The sequence below is a fragment of the Salarias fasciatus genome, chromosome 14, assembly GCF_902148845.1.
Source record: "Salarias fasciatus chromosome 14, fSalaFa1.1, whole genome shotgun sequence".
Lineage (NCBI taxonomy): Eukaryota > Metazoa > Chordata > Actinopteri > Blenniiformes > Blenniidae > Salarias > Salarias fasciatus.
In genome coordinates, this window is record NC_043758.1 from 14,032,755 (window position 1) to 14,045,788 (window position 13,034).

General features: G+C 40.0%; 1 protein-coding gene across 1 annotated transcript; it reads right to left on the bottom strand.

Annotated features, from left to right (window-relative positions):
- Window positions 1-1,835: 1,835 nt before the first annotated feature.
- On the bottom strand, window positions 1,836-3,945 carry LOC115400524 (P2Y purinoceptor 12-like). Its single transcript, XM_030108464.1, has 3 exons — window positions 3,827-3,945; window positions 3,250-3,510; window positions 1,836-3,000 (listed from the first exon to the last, which is right to left on the bottom strand). The coding sequence occupies exons 2-3, from the start codon at window positions 3,499-3,501 to the stop codon at window positions 2,155-2,157; spliced, it is 1,098 nt and encodes a 365-aa protein (XP_029964324.1). The 5' UTR covers window positions 3,502-3,510; window positions 3,827-3,945; the 3' UTR covers window positions 1,836-2,154.
- Window positions 3,946-13,034: the final 9,089 nt, after the last annotated feature.

Consider the following 13,034-nt stretch of genomic DNA (forward strand, 5'->3'; position numbering starts at 1 on the left):
GAGGAACAGTAAACTGGAATGAGGTCCTGTTTACTATTTGCTTGAGACTAAAAAGTACAACTGCTCAGGATTTTTTCCAACTTGCCCCCTTGGACCTGATTTGCATTTGTCATTCAGTTCATAAGACCTTTGTTTTCCTCATTTGCATTTGAATGCAGAACCAGAGTATTTGAATGTATTCCGAAAGCTCAAGCTAAACATTTCCGACATTGAAAGATGGGGGATTTAGTTTCCTCCTCTTATCACACAGAAACTACAGCCTCAGGTTCGTTTATCTGACATGGGACACTTGGTTCATACAGCTTCAACAATACATATTATCTTAACAGTTTTGATGCATTAATTAGGCAAATATGTATATTTTATGTTGATTCATATTCAGGGACTTTTTGAGGAATACTTTATTGGTCGATTTTCATGTTTGATTTTTTTAAAGCCACATTGCGGCATTTATTGACAAAAAAAAAAAACAAGGAAAAATAAAGGAAAAAGATAAAAACTGTCCAAAATTGCACATATTTTCTGAATTTCAGCTTCCAAATTCGTGCAAATGGATGTTTGTCACTTGATTTCAGTTGGAGGTTCTAAAGATTGTTTTGAGATCAAACAATTGAATACATTGTTTATGACAACAAAGGTTTTGTTAATTTGTTTTATTGGTGCTTTGATATGAAGTCACGCTTTTTCATATTTTTTTAATGAAAAATGTTTGTATTCACTGCAATTAAGAATTGCTTTTTTTTGCCAAAGGAGCAAAAAAAAAAAAAAAAAAAAAAAAAATCCTACATCAAATATTTCATTGTCTGGCACAAGTTGTCATCAACTCATCATTGTTAGTGTCTGTAAAATCGCAAAAATGAGAAAGTGATCAAATGTGGTGTTTCCACCCAATAAACATTTAAATGAGAATAATAAATGCTCTTCAAATGTTAGAAACCCTTTCCACTAATTAATTTTAGCAGGGATTTATAGTTAATATGAAGAAAAATAGACTATAATTGTAAAAACCAACACAAATGCATTTTGGGATTAAAATTCTAAATTATTTTTGAGAAATTTTATTCAAGCACCACTGAATGTAATGGAACTTTAGCTTACGTTGTATTTTGTTTTGTGACAACTCCTCTAAGACCCATGCATGATTCAAATACCCTTTTCTTTCCAACAAGTAACATTAGTTTGGTTGCTTTTGTGACTTCTTGTCCTATTAAGAATCTGAACGTGAGAATTCATCCATTACCATCGACATTGAGTGTGACCCTGCACAGTGCAGCCCGACCTATTAAATGAAATCCATAAATTACAAGTGTTTGCCCACTTCTTCAACCAGAAAAAAATGCAAATCTTTGAACAGTGAGCTGCTTTGTGTGTGTTTTCACTATGGAAGATTCAAATGAGCCATCTGTTGTAGTAATCTCAGAGTTGAAGCAACAAATAAATATCAATTTAGGCCTATTACTGTTTTGATTCCCTTCAGAACTGTTAACAAGGTCGATTGAAATATTTTGAAAGACATACATATCAAGATGGGAAAATGTGGGAAACTGGTGGAATACAGAAAGTAAGAACGCTTTTGTTTAGTTTTCTAATAAAACTACCATCACATATTGCTCCCTGTATTTTGGCTTCATTTAGGATTTCAACAGAAGAGAACAAAGACCAGGAATATGTTGTGCAGCTTCCTTGCTCATCGTGCACCTTTCATGAAGACTTTTTGTTAGTTTCAAAATTAGATTTTAGGAGTAGTGAGAATAAAAACCAAGAACAGAAACTTCATTTTTTCATGAAATTTAAAGAACAGAAAGAATAACAGCATTTGTTCCAAGATAAGATATTTAAATTAAGTAAGACAAAAGCAAGATGATGCGTGTGTGTGTTTGTGTTGTTCACTTTTTATACAAGCAATTCATTATTTCTCATACAAAATGTAAAGAAAGTTGGTTAGTGTAAAAGAGATTTTAAAATGCGGACGTCATGCAGACCGAAGCGCTGGCAAACAGAATTTTAGTTGTTTCTCTGGGAGGACCGCAGTCACGCCGTTTGCCGAAGCCATTCAGATCTGATCCGCTCCCGACTGGTGGGACGCTGAACTTCATGGACACAAACTAAAAAGCACACATGACAGAATGAAAGTCTCTCTCGTGGCGGCTGGTTCTACGTGCAGGCGGAGGAGTCTCTCAGCGGGGAGCTGCCTGTGTCTGAATCCGCCTCTCTCCCCGTCAGCCAGCTGCAGGTACCAGGAGGCAGCCGCAGGCTCCTGAACAGAGTGCTTCTGAAGGACTTACAGAGGAAGAAGTAGATGAGAGGATCCAGGACAGAATTCAGAGATGAGAGAAAGAGCGTACTTTCCTTCAGCTGGAAGAAGAAGAGCTTCAGCTTACAATCAAAGAGAACCCCTCTGGTCTGGCTCATGGTGTACGGCACTCGGGCAAAGTGAAACGGCACAAAGCACACAAAGAACACTGCCAGAACCAGGAACACGTTTGCGCTCATTTTTCTTTTGGCCTGATGGGGCTTGCGAGCCTTTTCTCCACTCGGTGCTCGAGATGCAGTCCCTCCCGCGCTGTGAGACTTTGTGCGAGAGTAGGATTTGTACAGCTCTCTGGTTATTAAAGTGTAGCATATCATCACTGTCACTAAGTTGCTCCAGAAGATCACCTGGCAGACGTGATTCACCACCTCATGCCAGTACAGCCCGGCCTGAGACTTCAGGTCGCTGCATTTGAAATAATGCGTCTTCGGGGCTTTGCTTGTTAGGATCACATTGGGGAGGCAGAGAATCAGCAGAAACGTCCAAATGGCTCCCGAAAGAAATTTCCGACGTGCCAGACGAGCAGAGTTTGTGCCCCTGAATGGCTTCAGGGTCTTTCTGCAGCGATCGATGCTGATGAGGCCGAAGAAGAGGATGCTGATGTACATGGTGAGGTAAAAGAGCACAGAGGATACCCGACACACAAAGATCCGAAGGCCAGTGGAAGCCATGTTGGAGTCTGACAACACCTGCAGAGACACAGTCAGGAACAATTTTACATCAGACTTCTGTCTTATATTTAGAAAACACATTCAAATTGTAAATTTAAAGGTAAAATCTTCTGGAAGAAACATCATAAAGGATATTATAATGTAGACCTGACAGAGCAGTATTACAAAAAAAAAAAAAAAAAAAAAAAATATTGCCTCACAATCATCGTATATCCTCTTTAGATTACATAACATTGCAAGTAGTTGAGTTAGTTTGTGGAGACGAACCTTGAAGGGGAAGGTGAATGTCATGACCACGTCCGCAACGACGATATTCTTCAGGTAAATGATGAAGTGCGACCGAGAGGGAATGCGAAAAAACACCCACACTGCCACTCCATTGAGGATGAGCCCCACCAGGAAAAGGCAGGAGTAGAGCACAGGAAACACCACCGTCTTCAGAAGGTTGTCTCGGGAGCAGGTGCTGTTGCTCCGGCTGTGGTTACCAGGGAACGGTGGAAAAGTTGTGTTGGTCTCCATGTGTGCTGCCTAAAAAACACAGAGAGACGGCTGCTTTGGAAGTCTCGTAACAAAAAACTGCAGAGCACAACAAAGAATCCGTCCTCCCAAATAAATGTCATTATTGATAAAAGTTAAGTTCCATGAGGTTTGTTGGATCAAAAGCACGAAACTGAATACAGTCCTGAGAACAATCCTTGAAACTGTTCCATGAGACGTTTGATAGGTTTTATGTTTTAAATGTATTTTACAAAGTTTGTAGCCAGCCTGAAAGAAATACAAGTATTAGTATTTGCTTTTTGAGTATATTTAGCTGATTATTAAAATAATCACGTCTCTGACTGACCTGATAGTTTAGTCGCTGTGCATCAGGGAAGGTGCCGTGTTGAAGTTGAATGGTTCCTCTTGCTTCAGTGTTTTGTACAAATAATGCTAAAGGCTGCTTGGGTCAGCTACTTTCTGTGCTAGTGCATGAGAGCGTGCATGTTTGTGAGTGTGTGTGTGATCTGAGAATCACAGGAAGCGTTTGCCATTGCCTTCTCCTTTCTCCTTCCTGTCAATGGTTCTAAAATACAGTTTGACTCACTCTAACTCACTCATCATAGATCACCACAAGAGAGGTCAGTAAAGTTGCCTCCCAAAACTAAATTATATCCCTTTCACATGGCCTGGTGCCCTGGTCACATGACATGGCACTGTATCACCTGAGTCTGCCTCAGGTTGAATCAGGAAGTCCCTAAAGACGCAGCCACATCCCCTCATGTAAGCAAACTGACAGTAAATAATGTGAAACTCTCAGCAAATGTGCAGCTTTCACTCTTCATAGCATCAAACCTGAGCTGCAGAGACAGTGGACGAGACTGTTTATCAATAGAAGTGAAGGAAACTCACTGTCACTGATTAGCACAGCTCACAGTTACCAGATGAAATATCGTGAAAAAAAACAAACAAACAAAAAAACCTGAAAATATAGGAAGCATTGATGAAATCAAACACAAACTACTATTTCACGAGCTGTGTTTAGACATTATTTAAAGTAAATGGTCTGGTGATATCTGGTGGCGTGGATTTTGATTTCCGTTTCTATAAATACATTTCTCTCCTGGACTTTCGAAAGACATTGTGCTTCCTCCTCTTCTCCTCTTTCACTCTTTGTGACTAACATTGTGTAATTTCAGCTACTTCTGCTTTAGACTTAATGTTTTCTCTGTATGAATGAGACACAGACATGATGAATGTACTATTTTGATCAGACATTTAGGTATTTTTGTTTAATTCACTGAAATCATAAAGCAAAAATGATCCTGCAACTGATTTTAATAAGTCAACTCTGCTTAATACGGAGTGTCAAAAACAAGTATAGCCACATGGCTGGACATGCACAACATCTGTCTTTTAAAATTGTGATAGATCTCTGCTCTGTTGGGCTGAGAAAACAGAATCCTAATTAATTTTAGTTCAGGGGCCACAAACAGTCCCACTTGATGTCAGGCCAGACCAGTAAAAACATACAAGATTCACAGAAATTTTACTGTCAATTTCAGTGCAAACATTCAAAAAGCCCTCTCTGGCAGCGGCTGTGATGACAGACAAGAAGTATTTTTCAATATGTGCAGTCTGAAGAAACCCCAGATAAAACCCTGTCTCCTTTCAGGCAACGGTTTCTGTGACCTTTAATCTGTATGTTTTCACAAAATACCAGATTTTTTTGTTAATGTTTTGTTAATATAAGAGGTAGACAATTACCTGGCTTTCTCTTCAGCGTCCTGGTGCAAATGGCTCAGAAGTTGTGCAAGTCAAGCATTGTGAGTCCAGGTGATTATATAAATTGAGAAATATTTTAATTGAGAAATTGCAGTTAACATGTTCTTTGCAATTTTTACATTGTGTAAGGTCCGTCTGGGGCCTCTAGTTGGCATGCACGCTCTATCTATCTATCCAGTTCCAGTTTGAAGTATTTGAAGAATCTTAAAAGGTGAATGAGTGGACAGAAGAGAGGAAAACAGCACATGAAAACTATCTCCTTGTTATGTTCTTATTTCCAACACATATTCATTCATTGTGTTCAGGAATTGTGGCTTCCAGTAAATGTGAGTCCCTCCTTCTTCAGTTGCCTCTGGATCATGACTCTGCCCTCTGCCCTTCATTGTCTTCATTGTCTGCCATCAGTTAGCATGGCAGTGCTGCAACTTCCTATGTCTGGAGCCAGACGAGCACATTCAGCAGAATTCAGTTCCTTTGTGAAGGCTTCTGGAAGCGTCTGGCTGAGTGCACGTTCCACGTGAAGCTATATCTAAGTTTCACCAGATTTGAACTACTGTATGCGTTGTCAATTTCCTCAGCTTCCATATTTACGTTCAACCACGTTTCCTACAGCTGTGTGCACAGCTGGGTCGGATCAGGCGTGAATGCAGAGGACTCAGCAGCTGCACGTGCTGCTTTTAGCACCACTTTTACACCGTCTCAGCGTCCGAGGGGCGACCAGTCAGTTTTTTTCCACTTTGCTTTCTCCCGTTTATGCACCTCAATAAATGTCTCGAGTTTTCAGGTTCAACTAGAATTTCAACATGAAATCACTGTTGCGATCATCTGTCTTGCTCTTTTTCATGATAAAACTTCAGACACTGTCAAGTTAAGTGCCGGGTCAGCTTGTTAAATTATTGTATCAGACGTGACGAAGAATTATGTAAATGCGCAGTTGTAAACTGGGCAGAGCCGGGAACAGCTGCACTATGTTCACAAACACTGAAATCCCTGTCAGCTCTCAGACAGACGGAAAACAGCAAAGAGGAGAGGAGATTTAAAAAAAAACGTAACATAAGACTTGCTCGAAATTCCATTTAAACCCCCCCAGAGCCTCGGTAACCCCCTCACCCCTACACACACACACACACACACACACACACACACACTGACCACAGCCCAGCTTAAACAGAGCTACTGTCTTGCATCCAGAGTCAGACACTCATTTCTTTTTCACTGAGATAATAATGAAGCCGATGAGTGGATGGAGAATAACGTCTCTCTGTGGGGTTTTGCCTTTAACAGCCCTGCTTCGGGTAAAAATAGTCTTAACGTAGCCACTGGGGGAACTTTGCGGTTGGTTGGGGTTATTATGAGGTTCAGGAGAAGTTGGTGGAGAGAAGGCTTAGTGTGTGAGGGAAAACATGAAGCTCATGACGGACAGACAGCCGGACAGCTGTGGACTAAAAACGCTGGTTGATGTCAGTGTAGCGAGAGGGTGAACTGTGACCTTTGATCCCTGTGGACAGACGGTGGTTGATCATCTCATCATGGGGACAGGTCACGGGACGTTGGAAAGTCTTTCTCATGACATAAAGAGAGAGAAAAAAAGGGAAACCATTAATTCGGGATTTATGTGTTTATGCTTTGTGATTGCCGTTTCTTTACGCGTATGCATGCTTATTTGTGTACAATTCCTTCTGGCAGACTTTTGGCTCATTTTCTCCTGACGTAGTTCAAAATGTGTGGGCCACGTTTTGTTTTGATAGAGTCGGGTTTCCTCAGCTCCTGCTGGTGTGCTGTTCAGTGTACGATCTAGTGGGTCTGCTTTCCATATGGTCATCCATGCTGACAAATCAGAGGTGAAGAGAGGGTGAGGGGTGAGGAATACCTAAAAATACTGTGAGTCATTTTTTTCAACTCCTCAGTGCAGAGGGAACCACATTTGCTGTCATGAATTATTATTGTGCAAAGCATCAATACGCTATCATGCTAAAGCTGCTGATTTTTCTATCTAAAGCTTGGTACATCTTCTTTAGGAGCCTGTGATGGTAGTAGATCGGTGCGCCTGCTGACTCAATTGCATTCTTTCATTTCTCATGAGCCCCATATGTGTTGGTGTGGGGGTGTTGACTGTCTGCAACAAAACGGCACCGACGCAAACACTCGCACACACACACAAAGCCATCACTTGGTCCAACTGGCTTCTGGACTTTAGTTCCTCTCGGTGAATGATGTTACTGATTCCACTCTCTGCTCCAGTTTATTGCTTGTGTAGTCATTTTTCCTAGCAACTCCTTCTGTTTGGGTTTGGATACAAATCTCTATTCGTGTTTAGCATCTGGCAGAAGCATCAGCGGATGACCCACAAAACACTACCTGGCTTACAGATCTGATCTTTCCATAGATGCATCCATTTTGGATTTAGCAGTTTACTGGGAATTTCACAGTGTGACTAATAAAAGAATGACGAACGATGCACCGACTCAAGTATTCTATTTGAGGTTATCTAGAAAACAAAGAGCCCATTTAGGAAGATTTGGGTTAAGATGTTCCTGCTATATCATTTGACTCTTCTGTATTTGTATTTTTCAACATATTATCTAATGCTTTAAATGGATTTTTTTGGGATGTTTGTTGACTTTTGAGATATTTCAAGATGTATGGAAGAGAGCATACATTCATTTTGTCACACTCCCACAGCTTGAGTTTTTTCATCTGATTCGGTCTCACACGGAATTTCAATAATGAAATCTTAAGATACGCCTTTCAAGTGGAAGAATGATGTAGAAACAGATCAGCCCTCTCACATTTTGTTATTTGTTTAATTCTTTTGGCTGGCACTTGTCAACAAAGCCATTTCTCTTCTAAAGCCCCATCAAGAGAGTTGATGTTTGTCTGGTAATCCCTCAACCTCCTGCCTGCGAAGGGAGGATGAAGAGCTGCGGCATGAGTGGTGAAAAAAAGAGAAGATGGACAACAGCTTTCTTTGAGAAGCGGGCCAGATTCAGATACCAGGCATATTTGACAGGCTGTCGCTGTGTGCTCAGCGGAGACCTGTGTGCACACAAAAGGCAGCAGACAGGCCAAGGGACCGGCCGAAAAGTGTCAGTCTTACGCGTCAACCACAGTGGTGGGAAATAGATGTGGAAGAGGAAAATGTCACACACAAACAACGACGGCATTCAATAGAAAGAGATGAAACTTAAGCTAAACCAAATTCAGCACATCACAAAATACACATTTTCAGCTTTTAATTTTTATGCAGATGATGTATGAGTATTCATGCCAATAAAAAAGAGATCATCTTTTAATAATATTTCTCAAGCTGGTGGAAATCAAGGGCCTTTTTTTTTTTAAAAAAAAAGTAAAAATGCAACTCTTCTTCAGATTTGCTCCGTTCAGCTTCAAGTCTGCGGAAGAATAGATCCTATTTTTCAAATGTTGACTTGAACCAAGTTATTCATGCTCTTATTTACTTACAAATCAGTCACTGGAACATGCAGAGGTCCCTCCCCTGCTTTTAATCATCTGCAGTGCTGCTGCCCACCTTGTTAAAGGTTCCATAAGACATAAACATATTTGTTCTTGTGCTTATTTTCTCACCCTGGCTGATGATCGCTTTCAAAGTTTTGAAGGTTCTACTTCACCTGAACTGTCCCTTTTGGTCCATCAAGATCTGGGGAGGGAGACGGGGAGACATATTTTTGATGTCGGTAAATTTGCATATCAGAACATTTCTGTTTGATAGGCTTTCAGGGAAGAGATCAGCTGATGTTGTGGTTAGCACTCTCAGGCTGCAGTGAGGATATCACCAGCTGATCTGGGCATGATGGTCTTACTTTCAAAAACCTGCATGTTCTCCATGTGTGTGGATTTTTGTTCTTTGTATTCCCATTTCCTGTCACAGTACAGTTGCATGCATTCAGGGTTTATTGATGATTCTAGAAATTGCCTGGAAGGTGTAACTGTTATGAGTCTGTTTTTCCACTATGATGGAGTATTGACCTTTCCAGAACACACTCTGCAATCTCCCAAAGTCAGCTTTAATTGACAGCAGAAAGTTGGTTAAGCGTAGAAGGATGGAAGGATGAAAACCTTAGGATATGTGCATGGTATATTCCATAAAGTCATTTTTGTTATTTAAACATTTTTTTTTATTCTACTGAATTCTTTTGTCAACCAATTCCCAGATCTACTCCTGTCTTAAAAACTTGCCACACTTCTGTTACATTGTTTTAATACCTATCTTTGTGTCAGCTCCTGATCTATTTTTGCTTTCTGATTTCTAGAAATGCAACAAAACCTTTGTATTAATTTCATGAAAAGTGCTATGCAAAAGGGTTTTTTTCACTGCTGTTTTTATTTTTTTATGACAAGTCCATCATGGCGACACCCTTTGTCCTTTAAAACAGAACATATGCAGCAATGTGTCAGAAAAAAGGAACCATCTCGTGCTACTTTTACGATCCTTGTGGCAAACATGACTTCAGTAGCAGCTGTGAAACGCAGAGCGGCTGATGGTTTGTTTTTCCGGTGAGCTCATGGAGCCATCTCAGTGTCATTCGTGTACAGCAGACAAGTCTCACCAGGTGATCTGAGCGATTTCATGTAACGTGCTTTATGACCTGTGAAAGTGTTTACATGTCTGACAGGCTCACTCTGTTTACAGGCTGCATGTTTCAGCTTCCTGGACTCTGTGAGGTTGCTTTCAAGGGTTGCACATCCTGAGCACTGTGTAGTTTTCAGCAAACAAACTGTATGCAGCACAAACAACGTGCAAGATGAGAGCTGCTGATGCCATCTGTTGGTTGTCTGTCAAGATAACACAACCCAGGTACTTGGCTGTATCTCAGTGGATGTGAACATCAAATTTAGGTTCGTATATTGGTGAGCAAAATGTCTACTGTCTGCAGTTTATATTGTGATGTTCATTCCCAGGGGTTCGTTCGTACTTTTGATTTATGTGTCTTTGTTTCATTTTTTTTATTCATTCATTCATTGTAATGGTTTGCATTTCCAAACCCCGAGCCTGGAGAACACGTCTATACAGTGAGCCGTCCGTCTAAAGCCAAGACTTCTGCTGCTTTGCTGCTTTTATTTATAGGTGTTTAGTGTGTCCTCAGCTGTGTTCCAGCACCTCCAGATTGAATCTAAATTACACGTTGGCTTTACTGTGGAGTGGCAAATTAAACTTTATTTCCAGAAGCTCAGAGGACATATTGATTATAAATGTATCCCTGCTAACGAATGCAAGTTGTGAACACATGAGTCTTTTGCTACAGTCTTTTGTTGTCTTATCCTGGAAGTAATTACACCTAAATGAATGTGAGCATAGCCAGAAAAGCAGCAGAAATGCTTAAGCTGACATTTTACCATAAATCAGAAAAAATGAAAAGGGAAATAATTAAACATTTGATAACAGAAAACCATTCAGTTCATTAAAGTTGGACTTGGGGATGTCACAACTGAAATCCTTCTCACTGTGTTGCAACACCTGGACTTACAGCAGCACGTCTCCGTAGAGCGTCTCCAGATAATTAGGTTTCGTAGTTTAGTGGCGCTCACAGCTAGTTTCATTAACCTTTACGTGCCAAGACAGTACATCCCTAATTAAAAAGTTTCTTGGAACCGATAAACCAGCCGGCTCAGAAACACTGACCTCTGCTGTAAAGCGGCGCTGCCTCATTGTCATTGCAGGCTAATTGGGAGAGCTGGTTTGAGTTAAAGCTTTCCTCCCCTTTGGGACTCAATAACCTGGAAGCTCTTTGATGTTTTAAGTTTGGTGACCAATATGAAAATGATTAAAATATACAGCACTGGCCTGTATCGGCACACCTGATTATTCCTCAGGGGCCACAAGTCCACATCTGCCCCCAGTTAGATGAGAGGACCTCCTCTGAAAAGTACTTCCTCTCCCCTCAGGACAGAGACTGAGGGACCTGATCCCATTAAACATGAATACACTTCTGTCAGGCAGGCGCTTCTGTTAATTTATTAGAATCCTATTACTTTTCATAGTGGCTGTATTTACTCTCGAACATGGAGCCATGAAGTTTGCAATTTGCCACATTTTGCTGGCTCACAATGCATAAAGGCCCAATTCTTTATTTTTAACATTTCCAGATGTTATCTGGTTAAATAAATTGGCAATAAGTGCATTCAAATGTAGATTTCTCTGAATTGTTTTGTAAATAATGAAAGATGCGTTATGCAAAACTAACAGTGAAGACTTGATGTTTACTGAAGATAAAAATTATTGTTTACACACTGGAATCAGTGCTGTTTGTGTTGGATTTGTGTTATTATATTCTTCGAATCTCTTACAGAAACAGAAGTATTTCCGAATTAGACATATTTTAAAGCTACAAAGTATAAAACTAAAAATAAATGGTGCAAAATTTTACAAATTATTTACTTTTGTAGCCATTAAGACTACCTGTAACAACTAATAAAATATTAATGACCAATGCCATGAAACCTGAGAGTAATGTAATAATTTTGATGTAATGTATTAACTTATTACCAGCAAAATAAGATATTTGATCCATTATCATAAAACAATTTTGCTAATAAATTAATAAGTTACAGCATGATTGGAGCCGTGCTAGAGAATCCTTTAAAAATCAAGCAAATCTTGCAAATTATGTAATGACACATTAAACAGAAGCTTCGATAAAAATAATTAAAAACCCCATTGCACTTCAATTAATGAAACTGCATTAGTACTTTTCTAATAGTTATCAGTTAAAAGCACATTGCTGAAGGAAATAGTTTCATATGGAAGCATGCTACTTTATAAGGCTTTATTTTCATAGCTGAGCACATCACCTCAAGGAGAGGCGTAAAGATGACCTGATCTTACTTGTGGCTGAAAGGCGAAGGTGTAGATTCTAGAATTCTGGTGTGAAATTCCAGAAAAACCACAGATGCTGACAGAAATGTAGTAAAACGTAGATCTACTGGAAGAGAGAGTGTATCCACAAAGTTTCCTCAAGCCAGTGAGTGGAAGTGTTTGTTATTGAGGTAGGTTTTCTCGCCCGTTGGAGTGTGGGATCTGCTTCATTCTGCCGGGGAATTGTTGCCAGGTTTGCAGCTCAGCAGACACTGAGCTAACAGAAGAGCACTGTGGACGACTGCTGTTGGTCAGCTCCCAGCAGTCTTCTCCTGAGGACTCAGTTTCCATGTTCAGTCTGGGAGCCTTCAAGCTTAAGCATGGAATTCATACCACAGACCAAAAGTATGTCTCACCCGTCACTGGTTTCCCAACATCTATTAACTCTGAGATACTTTTTTTCCCCCCCTTTTCTTTTCTCTTCTGATAATTATCTGGATATGAACTTTTTTCAGGTACTTCACAGAACCCTCTGGACCACACACTGAATATGAAAATAATGCTTTAACAACATCAGTATTTCACTAAAACTAAAACTAAAACTCTGTGCCTTTCTGTTTGTCTGTTCCTCCCGAGTGTTCATACATCAATACTGACACTTTTTACAGTTCAGACTTACCAGTTCCTGAAGCCAATCCTAGCCAACAATGATTAAAGTACAGTCACATAACTACAGGAATGCAAGGCATGTGTCCCGGGATAAAAACATACTTCATGTTGTTTGAATCAAATAGAAGTTAATTGCTATGACTTGGTTCTTGAGTCGTTTTCCTCCTGAAATAAAAACAACATGAGGCTTCTGAACAGTGAAAAGTGCCAAACGCAGGTTTTTATGTGTTTTTCGTAAAGTGAAGGGTTTTTTAATTTAGAGTTGACTGAAAACAGCTTGTTGCACATGAAAAGCTGATTGTAAAAA

Excerpts from the sequence above, each read along its gene's own strand:
- LOC115400524 (XM_030108464.1), bottom strand. The coding sequence starts at position 3,501 with ATGGAGACCAACACAACTTTTCCACCGTTCCCTGGTAACCACAGCCGG. Across the intron at positions 3,001-3,249 it reads CATTCACCTTCCCCTTCAAG|GTGTTGTCAGACTCCAACAT; the intron begins GTTCGTCTCCAC and ends GTGTCTCTGCAG.